The sequence below is a fragment of the Condylura cristata genome, unplaced genomic scaffold (genome assembly GCF_000260355.1).
Source record: "Condylura cristata isolate star-nosed mole 26May11 unplaced genomic scaffold, ConCri1.0 scaffold00028, whole genome shotgun sequence".
Classification (NCBI taxonomy): domain Eukaryota; kingdom Metazoa; phylum Chordata; class Mammalia; order Eulipotyphla; family Talpidae; genus Condylura; species Condylura cristata.
Window position 1 is genome coordinate 26,272,601 of NW_004567129.1, and position 10,710 is coordinate 26,283,310.

The following is a 10,710-nucleotide window of genomic DNA, read 5'->3' on the forward strand; positions in this document are numbered from 1 at the left end:
GGGGAGCAGAACAGGCAGATCGACAAAGTACACTGCTGAGGGGAGCAGCGGGCGGGTCAGGAGAGGTCTGCCGCGCCACGTGGGTCACCTCCGGGGTGGGGGATTGAACTTGCATGGAAGCGGCTACAGCCAGCTTGTAGCACTGTGCTTTAACCCGCTGCGCCACCAGGGAGGACCCTACTTCATATATTTTTAAGGGAAGGAGGGGAGAAATATTTTTTCTTTAAGCCAGCTCCCTTTAAGTATATTTTAAGAAGATAAATGTATTTTTTTAAAGATCTATTTATTTGTGCATACAGAATTGGGGTACAAGCTACAGGCTCAGGGGCGGTGAGAGGCTTCACCAGAGACAGAGTGGGGAGCAGAACAGGCAGATCGACGAAGTACACTGCTGAGGAGAGCAGCAAGTGGGTCAGGAAGGTCTGCCACACCTTGTGGTCACCTCCGGGACAGGCGGGAATCGAACTCACAGGAATCGAACTCATGCAGAAGCGGCTTTAGATTCTCAGTGCTGTGCTTTAACCCGCTGCGCCACCAGGGAGGGCCCAGGAAGATAAATTTAAAGAGAGTGCTTTATATCACCGCTCTTACTGGAAAGCCAGGTGGCTCTCTGTTTTCTAGAAATAGAACCAGAGAGACGGTGCACAGAGACAATGGCTATACGAGCTGGTGCTGGTGCCAGCCCCTGCTGCACCGGTCTCCTTTGTTATAAAAGGGAGGTGACGGGCGTGCAGCAGTGGTCAAGGTACATCATCCCATCGGCGTGGAAGGCGGCTGTCTCCATCAGGAAGTGTCAGGGGACTTCTCACCAGGTGATTCAGAGTCATCCCAAGTCATTTTCACGCCTCCTATGGATCATGTTCTTCCCTCTGGGAAAAATTGCCCCAGACCTCTCTGCACCTGAGGGTGACCTCAAATCAGTCCTAAGGCCTATTTATGAAATACCTGATGCTTTTATACGCATTACCTCATTGAGCCCTCACTGAAGTGAGCTAGATCTTCCCATTTACCTAGGTGGTAGCTAAGGTCCAGACAAGATCCTGTGGTGGGAAAATGGAGCATGAGAATTTCACCTTGACCTTTCTTATGCCAAATAGCTTCTTCTACCTTGCCACGCTGACTTCACTCCGCCTTGGCAAGTCTGGCAATGTTCACTGCCGTGATTTATATAAGAAGTGGCTACTTGATCACTCAGCTGACAAAAATATTTTTCCCACTTTTTTGGTCTTCACCTACAGTTCCTGGCTCCTCTGTCCCCCAGGTCCTTGGAATCTCTTAACTACCCAGAGAGATGAGGTGTCTTTTGTATGTGAACAAGGCGACTTGGAAGCAGGTAACGTGGGGGACTATCTGCCAGAAGAATCAACCCAGTGAATTCCCAGAGCAGTGAAAAGGCAGGGGATGGACATGGTGTTTAATTGTCACTGGGCAGTGATTTCATCAATGGGGCCTAGGCAACGAAACCTCCACAGAAACCCACAAGGATGGGCGTCAGAGACAGTTAAGACAACAGCTGATGGCACATAGGTGAATTGGTGGTGGGAAGCCCATGGGGATTGCCACTGAGGTGAAAAAATGCACAAAATGAAGAATGATGTAAAAAAAATTAAAAATGTAAAAATAAAGATCAATACAATTTTTAAAAATAATTTTAAAAAAAGACAAAATCTCCGTTGACCTGGGTACCTCTTCATTTGACTGTTGATTTGTGTCCTTTAATAGCCTTTCCAATAAATTGGGGATCTGTTGTGTAAACAGGTTCCTGGCTTTTGTAAGATGCTCTCACAAACTCATGTAACCTGAGGATGAGCTCATGGGCACCTCCAACCTGTAGCTGGTTGTACCTGTGGGCCGAAGCTTGTACCAATCCGGACCTGTGACAAGCACAGGTAATAGCCAAGGCTTGAGGCTGGCTTCTGGAGTACAGGGCCATCTGGCGAGACCGAGCCCTTTACCTGTGCACCCTGCGGCTTTCTCCCAGTGGACGGGGGCAGAATGAAGCTGAGTTCGCAAACACTCTGCTGGTATCCCTACTTATGACTTTGCATTCAGGTGGTGGAATCCTTTCAACTCACATTATATCCAAGGCCCTCTGGTTTCAACTTTCTCTCTAATTCACTATTTTATTCATTCACAAATTTTTTTTAAAGATTTATTTATTTGTGCATACAGAACTGGGGTACAGGCCAGAGGCTCAGGGGCAGTGAGAGGCTTCACTAGAGACAGAGTGGGGAGCAGAACAGGCAGAGCGACGAAGTGCACTGTTGAGGGGAGCAGCGGGTGGGTCAGGAGAGGTCTGCAGCGCCATGTGGTCACCTCCGGGGCAGGAGGGAATTGAACTCATGCGGAAGTGACTTTACATTCTCAGTGCTGTGCTTTAACCCACTGCGCCACCAGGGAGGGCCACAAATTTTGTTTTTTAATAGTTTATTTCTACATCATTTTGTGCCTTTTCCCATCTCAGTTGTAATCCCCATGGACTTACCATCAACAGGTCAGCCGTGTGCCATCACCATGGTCCCGTGCATTCCTCTCTCTGCTCCTCCCCCCCCGCGTTTTTGATCCCATGCCCCACTCTACCCCCGTAAAATGTCTCTGGTATATAGTTGTTCATTGTTATTCCCACACACGCACACACACATCCTGGTCCTTTATGCTCCTGCTATGAGTGAAACCATCCGGTATTTTTCGTTTTCTTTCTGGCTTATTTCACTACACATGATCCCTTCCAGCTCCGTCCATGTTGCTGCAAAAGGCATGAGTTTATCTTTTTAACTGCTGAGTAATACTCCATTGTTATATGTACCACATCTTTTTAATTCAGTTGTCTACTTTTGGGCATTTGGGTAGACTCCGTGTCTTTCCTATTCTAAATAATGCAGCAATAAACATTCTGTGTAGGCATTCACCAAATATTTACGAACTGTCTACTCTGCTGTGCTGGATCAAGGCATTGGGGGTACAGCATGGAACCAGATCACCAAAATCTCCTTTGGTGGGAGTAGGACAATAAATATATCAGGCAGTGAAGAATATGAGAAAATATAAGTGGAGTGGAGAAATAAAAACAGAGAGGGTGTTTTTAATAGGGCAGTCAGGGAAGTGCTATCTGAGAGGGAATCCATATACCTCAGTTCAGACCCAAAGGAAGAGAGAGTGTGAACCAAGAGTATATCTGGGCTGAAGGATTCCAAGCAGAGAAGACAGAGGTACAAAGGTCCAGAGGCAGGAATCTGCTTACTATATTTGAAGTCTGGCATGGCAGGAGCCAGCAGGGAAATAAGAAGCACTGAAGTAAGGAAAAGTAACCAGGCCAGATTGTGGAGTACTGGGGGGGGGGGGGGTTTAGAAGTGGAACCAGCAGGGGCTTTTGAGTGTAGGAAGGTTCTCTGGGGGACAAAGGCCAGGCTTAGGGGCAAGTCAGAGACCAGGGAGAAAACTGGGAAAGGTTGGAGGCTGGATTCAGTGTAGAGGGGAGATGGGTTTGGGTGGTCTCTGCTCCCTCCCATGGGGTCCCAGGCCCCATGCTGGCATCTACTGGCACACCTTGTCCACAGCACCTGTCCTGTGGGCTAGGTTCTCGACCCACCTGAGTGACAGTTTTCCTGACTGTTGGGGACTATGGTAATCCTGCAAAGAACCTAGAATAGTGCCTGGCACACGAGCTCTCCGTGGATGACCTGGGTGGGGCTGGGAGTATCAGTGTGTTGGGACAATTTCTGGCTGCTGTTTAATTTTGGAGACATAGACGTATACATACACATCCCGCAAGGGCCAAATGCAGAAGCTTATTTTGTTTTATTTAAAATTACATTGGCACAGGGGTTAAGTCTCTGCACTATGAAGCTTTCCACGGCCACTACAGCATGAGTTTGATCCCCGGCCAGGGAACTGACCCACAGGACGCAGCAGACCTCTCCTGACCCACCCACTGCTCCCCTCAGCAGTGTATTTCAATAGATCAACCTGTTCTGCTCCCCACTCTGTCTTGGGTGAATCCTCTCACCCTTCCCCACCACAGACCTCTGGTCTACACCTCAGCTATTGTATGCATAAATAAATAAAATAAATCTTTTAAATATATATATATGTATATATTTGATTAAGATATGAATCATACACCACAAAATTCACTATTATAAAGGGTACCTCCCACTCTCTAATTTCAGAACATCTTGACAACCTCAGAAAGAAACCCTCACCCATTCACAATCATTTCCTATTTCTGTCTTCCTCACCCCCTGGCAACTATTAATCTCCTTTGTTTCTGCAGATTTCTGCTTCTGTATACATTTCATAAAAATGGAGTCATACAAATATGGCCCTTTGCATCAATTTCTTTACCTTTAGCTACTTGTTTGCATGTTGCATTCATGTTGGAGCCTGCATTGGTGTTTCACCTGTTCATAATTATGGCTAAATAATGTCCTGTTCCATGGATAAACAAATCGCGCTCATTATCGACTGATAGATATTTGAGTTGCTGTTAGAGTCTGAAATCACCTGGTTGCCTCCCGTGACAAAGGACAAGACCAGGGATGCACAAACAAGCAGAGTTTATTAAGCCAGCTAGCTGGGATCAAGCTTTCCTGCAGGCTCGCAGACCACACAGGGAGAGCAAGACCCCAGCCATAGGAATGTCAGAGAATATATAGGCCCTATCGGCCGTTACAGACGTCATAGCCCGTGCAAATTCAAAGATGAACAAACTCCAAGGCTCCCAAGGACGAGTTACCAAGGCTCCCAAGGACGGGTTTCCAAAAACAGATGTCTCAGTCAGGAGCTGATATCAGGGTCTAGTCTCAGCTGGTTTCAGGAGCCGGGGCCAGGAATGTTATCTGCCTGCGCTTCTTTCTGGGCCCAGGGTGAGTCAGAGACCCAGGCAGAGGGGCCTAGCCAGAGGGGCTTAACATTGCTTGCCACTCTTGGCTTTTGTGGATAACTCAGGTATACATTTATGCACAGTGTTTTAAATGACATAGGCTATCTCACAGACCTGGAATTTGGAGGGCCTCCCTGGTGGCACAGTGGGTTAAAGCCCAGCACTGCGAAGCCCAGTCACAGCTGCTTTAGTGAGAATTCCATCCTGGGCCAGGGAGGTGACCCACATGGCCCAGCAGACCTCCCCTGTCTCGCCCACTGCTCCCCACAGCAGTGTGTTTCAGTCAGTCTGCCTGTTCTGCTCCCCACTCTGTCTCTGGTGAATTCTTTCACCCCCCACCCACCCCCGCACCTCTGGTCTGTACGCCAGTTCTGTATGCATAAATAAATAAATCTTTGAAAAAGGAATTTGGGGATCACTTAATTGTGTTTTGAATGTATGAGGAATAAAAGGTCTTGTGAATGACACTGGACTTCAGCAAGGTTCATACATCAGGTTGATAAAAGCCAGGAACACGTTTAAGAAGACTTATTTTAAAATAGTCCCCCCACCCCGCCACATATCCTCTTCCTGGAGGGGCCCCCAAACTGGCTGCCTCACAGCCCAACTCAACAGCAGGAACACACCCCTGCCTGGGGGCCACTGAGCTTGCTGGGCGCCTCATCAACTTTCTCCCTTCTTCTGAGCCTCGACTTCATCACCTGTGAGGGGCAGTCACTGTGCCTGCTGTTTGGGGTGACTGTGAGGTGCATGAATCACGTCTGCAAGTGCTTAGCACACACATCATGAGCCCTGAGCTCCCAATAAAAATGGCTGAGAGGGTGCGGCCCAGACTCCTCTCCCGGTTCTTCCACTTTGGCAGAAACCGGCCCCTCCTCTCGGGGTTCCTCCCTCCCCCGGGGTCCCCTCACAGTTCTTTGCCTTGTTCTTGCTCATACTCAATCCACGGGCCTCCCCAAGTCTCCTCACAGCCTGTCCCATCCCTGGTTACCCAACGTTTGTGCCTGGCCTGACCTCCCCTCTGGAACCTCTTAGTCTAGGAAGAAAATGAATATGAAACACACAAGACAAATTGTGTAATGAAGGAAGAGATCTGTGTCCCTTGAGGGAAACAGGTCCCTTGGCTCAACTTGGCTGGTCAAGGTAGCGAAGACAATGGGGGAAAAGCAAGAATATCAGCCCTAGGCAGAGTCCCCCGCAACTGCCTTCAGGCCAGGCCTCAGTACCTCAGCACCTGCAAACTCTTCTTTCCAGAAGCCTCCAGGGTGAGAGCTGCCAACCAATGCATGCTCACCACCCCACAGCTTTCTGGCCCCCTGGGGACCTTCATCAAGCAAACCCAGTCAGAAAAGGCTCATTCAAAGAAAACTAAAGATCCCTTTGCCTAACAGAACCCAAGATTAACTCCCTGGGATATTTCTTTTCCAGCCCCTGGGAAACTGTGTGCAACACGGAATAGTAGGTGTTTGAATGAACGGTTCTGTCCATTAAGATACGAGGCAAGGATGTCCACCTCTGACTTCCAAAGGCATCAAAGCCATGTTGAGTGATTGGCTGTGTGATAAAGCAAGCAGAGGAGAGCCTTAGGGCAGGGCCTCTGGCTGTGCCTTGGATAGTGGATAAATGCCCAAGGTAAGGAGCCCAGGGGAGGGATCTGAGGCTGTCCTGCAAGAGAGACCCCTCTGCCCAGAGGGCTTTCCTGTCCTCTCTATCTGTCAAAAAATCCCTTGCTTTTCTGCATGAAACAAAAAAGCACAAATGAGGAAAAACGCCGTGAATATAAATAATGTCAGGGTTCCAGCATGTGCTGCCCTCCCTGGCCTGATTTCTAGGTTTTAGTGATGTCTTGCTGTGTATTTGTTTTCATACTCTGTGTTAATGCCTCGTATCCCCAGGAAGCCTGTTATTTCCCTAAGGGCAGGAACTTTCTCCCATTTTTTGGCCTCACCTGATGGATTTTTGGAGCTGGAAGACATATTTGAGTCCCACAGACACCCTGCCCCCCTCCTGGAGATGGCGGTGGGTGACAGCTGCCTCCAGTCACCGGTCCAGACTCAGTACCCAGCCACCACAAGTGTTTTAGAGACTTCACAGGTCACTTTGGACCATAGTCTTGGTCCTGACAATAGAGAGGCCTGCTCATGGGTTACCCCAGCCAGCCCCACCCTACGCCAGCTTCCCTTTCCTCATCCATCACCATTGTGGGGATCAGGAGAGGACCTTTGTAGGGGGCATCAGTGGCTCAGGTATGTCCAGGTCTTCAGCAGCAGCTGGAAGCTCGGGAGCTCAGGATGCAGTAGTTGCTATCTTTCCCCCTTGGGGCTTTGAGTCTGCCTCACCCCTGTCATCTGTTGCCTGCCCCTTAGCCTGGGGAACCCCTCCAGGAGAATACCACCCTGTGGATCGCTGTCCTCTCTCCCAGTTCACAGATTTGCCTCCCACTGATATCAGCCGGGCAAGCCTCTGTTCTAGAACGTCTCTGAAGCTCTGGTGGCTGTTTCTCCCCCAGCTCACCGACTCTGACCGTGGTCGCGGCTCCTACCTAGCATGAGCCTCCCTGAGTTTCTCTAGAAAATGGATCAATAGCTGTACCTCTTACCTCACTGGGTCTTTGGGCGACCTGGTGATGTCATGCATGCAAAGTACCCAGCAGGGAGCCTGGCAGTAGTAATTGCACAATAAACACAGCTCCCTTTGTCTTGCCTTGGTGCCTTGGGGGCCACACCCCATGAATGAGGATGCCTCCCCCTGGGCCCCACCTAGGCCCAGCTATTCTCTTCCCTCCTGGCCTCACTCTTTCCCTCGACCGTCTCTGCGCAGCAGGGACGCCTGGCTTGTCTCTATCAACTGCCCTCTCCGGCCTGATCAGCCTGAAATCCCCAGCTCAGCCTCCAGCTCCTTCTGCAAAGTGGCAGGAGGAGAAAAGACAAGCCTCCCTCCCGGCTGGAGCTCTTCTTAGGGAGCAAGCGGACCATGGTGAGGGTATAGTGGTCATATTTATTCACAAATCTCAGTACAGCCCCTTCATGGGACCCACATCACTAGGGCTCCCGCCCCACCCCCACCCCCAGCTCCTCCAGTCCTTCAGCTGATAGAACCACAGGAATTGTCAGTCTGCTCAGCAAAGCCAGTGTCAGTTTAGGGAATGATGCTGGCGACGCTCTGGAAGAGAACAAGAGAAAGAAGTGAAGGCGGGGTGCAGGCTCCAGACGAGGGGCGCTGCCCTGGCTCCCTGGGGTCAGAGCCAGCTGGGGCCTGGGAGTCGCTGTGTGTGGTGGGATGTCCGGAGGGAGATGCGGGTGGCAGAGCTGATGGGGCCCCTGTAGGAGCCGGACGCAGGGTCCATTTGCCTCCGAGGCCCGGGAATAAGCAAGGGGGTGTGGTGGGCTCCAGACTTTGTCTCTAAGAGGGCGCACCCCTCAATCTTTGCCCCCCTTCCCCCTCCCCACCCCGCCTCAGGCATCTGATGTACTCAGTGCAAAGACTGAGGAGCTGGGGCTTTGGGACCAGGAGTCGGGGGCTGCAGGGGCAGCCTCGCCTGGGCCAGGGAAAGGACAGAGCAGTAGGTTCCCAACACCCAGCTCAGGGGCAGAGGGGCGGGTGCCCGGAGGGGACCCTGCTCCCCAGCCGCCCCAGGGCCCCGGAGGTCCCTCCTGCCAGCTTGTGTTTGCCCAGAAGGGAAGGGCAGGCTTCCAAAGATGAACATGGCTGTGTCAGGAAAGCCCAGGTGAAGCGAGAACTGGGCTGGAAGAAGGGCTAGGGGATGTCTGCCAAGGCTGAGAGTCGGGACGTGAGAAGGGGGTGCAAGATTATCTCCCCAGACTGAGCAGAGCACAGAGCCCACGAGGGCACTCACCCGCCACAGAGCCGGAAAGTTGATGAAGGGCTTGTTGACCGAAGCCTGGAAATCAAGGACAAGACTGAGTCACCCGCGCGACCCCCACGGCCCCGCCGCTCCCCGCTGATGCTGCACTGGGACTTACTCCAGATGTTAATGTGGTGGTTGCGCCCCCTCCGTGCTGGCCGTTGTATCCGCCTGGATGACCGCCCTGTGGGTGAAGTGCAGGCTGTCATTACAACCCCTCAGCCTTTAGGGGGTCGCCCAAGTTTCCTTTCCCCCACCCCCGGCCACCTGCTCCCCTCTAAGGGGATGAGGTGAGAGGCAGAGGCTGACCGCTGCCCTCAGTTCCGCTTGGGATGGGAAGAATGGTCAGGAAAGATGTCTGCCCCCAACCCCACTGAGCAGTCTCCCCCTATTTCCCTTCATTTCAGTTAGTGAGATGCTCCCAGGCTCTGAGAAGGCGTCTGACTGCAGAGAACCTAGAGGGAACCACACAGATGGATACCAGGGCCTCAGCCTTGACCTCAGAGGCACCCCTCTATACCCGCTCTCACTGGGGTGGCTCCCTGGCCATAATCCTGTCTCAAACCCTCCGCAGAGCCTCCCTGAGGCACCACAGACTTCAGATCCCACAACAAGTCGCCTGGTCCTGGCCTCTCCCAGGCCCCAACGGTTTCATGAGCCTCGCCCCTCCCCCACATGCCCTCCACATAGCCCTTCCCCCTCCCCCCACCTTCCTACCCCACCCCTAGGCTGGCTCCCCACCCTGCAGCCATAACAGCTGTGGGCTTTGAGGCCTGCACCAGTCCTCAAGATGGCGTCCCAAAGACCCCCCTCAGGGGGAGTGGGGCGTAAATGTCACTGCTGGCTGCTCCGGGCCTCCAGACTCTGTTCCTGCCACAGAAATGGGGGTCCCAAATCCTCCAGAAGTCTCCTCTGAGGAGGCAGTGAGGGGGGAGAGAAAAAAAACGCTGACCTATGTTTGGCCAAAGCTGTGTGCCAGCCGCCTGACCTTGACAAGTCCCCTCACCCCTCACGGAGCTTCTTCGCCCTTATCTCAGAATCAAGGAGTCAGCATCCTCACAGGCTACCTCACAGGCTTGTTATGCACATGAAACAACCGGGCTTATCTCCAAAAGTGAGTCCTGAGCCCAGGCGGTCTCTGGTCGCTCATGGGATAGGCTGCCCCCCCCAACCATCTCCTGCTCCCCAGGAGAAGCTCCCCGGCCTCCTTCACCAAGAGGGCAGCTGCCCAAGGATGGGACGGGGTCCCCGCCACACTGTCTGATACGGGGCTCTGTGGTTAAGATAGCATGATCCTCCAGACCAGCTGACCACCAGCAAGGGACACGATGAGGAAGAAGGGGGACAGCTATGAAGCCCTCAGAGCTTCTTTTATCAAGTGGCCCCGGTTTGACCTCTCCCTCCCCCAGCCCCGTCTCCCCGTTTCCCCACCCCTGTTCACCTACATTCAGCAGCTGGTTGGCCTCCTTGCCGGCTTGGTGGACCCCATTATGAACATTCTGCTGCAACCTGTCCGCCTCCTTCCCGGCCTGGCCAGCAGCCTGGTGGAACCCTTGGCCAAGTTTCTCCGCTTCCTTTCCAGCCTGGCCAGCCGCTTGGTGGAACCCTTGGCCAAGTTTCTCTGCCTCCTTCCCGGCCTGGTTGACCCCATCATGGAACCCTTGGACCACTTTGTCTGCTTCCTTTCCGGCCTGTTCAACGGCATGGTGAACGCCCTGGCCAAAGTGATCCACCTCCTTCCCAGCCTGGTTGAACCCAGGCTGGACCCCTTGAACCACTCTGCCCGCCTCGTTCCCAGCCTGCCCTGCGGCATAGTGCACCCCCTGACCAAACTTCTCGGCCTCCTTCCCAGCCTGGTTAACCCCATGGTGCACCCCCTGACCAAACTTCTCGGCCTCCTTCCCAGCCTGGTTGACTCCTTGATGGGCCCCTTGAACCATTCTGCCCGCCTCGTTCCCAGCCT

The 10,710-nt window shown here is 52.6% G+C and overlaps 1 protein-coding gene across 4 annotated transcripts in view; it reads right to left on the reverse strand.

The window, feature by feature from the left end:
• Nucleotides 1-7,859: 7,859 nt before the first annotated feature.
• SBSN (suprabasin) overlaps nucleotides 7,860-10,710 on the reverse strand; it is a 4,776-nt gene continuing 1,925 nt past the window's right edge. For 2 of the 4 annotated variants that reach the window (XM_012730544.1, XM_012730545.1), the window contains exons 2-5: nucleotides 10,193-10,438; nucleotides 8,866-8,931; nucleotides 8,739-8,783; nucleotides 7,860-8,044 (exon numbers count right to left, since the gene is read on the reverse strand). In XM_012730544.1, coding sequence (XP_012585998.1) covers nucleotides 8,021-8,044; nucleotides 8,739-8,783; nucleotides 8,866-8,931; nucleotides 10,193-10,438 — 381 coding nt within the window. In that variant the 3' untranslated portion in view covers nucleotides 7,860-8,020. Of the gene's footprint in view, nucleotides 8,045-8,738; nucleotides 8,784-8,865; nucleotides 8,932-10,192; nucleotides 10,709-10,710 lie in introns of all 4 variants that reach the window. The other 2 variants (XM_012730543.1, XM_012730542.1) reach the window with 1 other exon arrangement.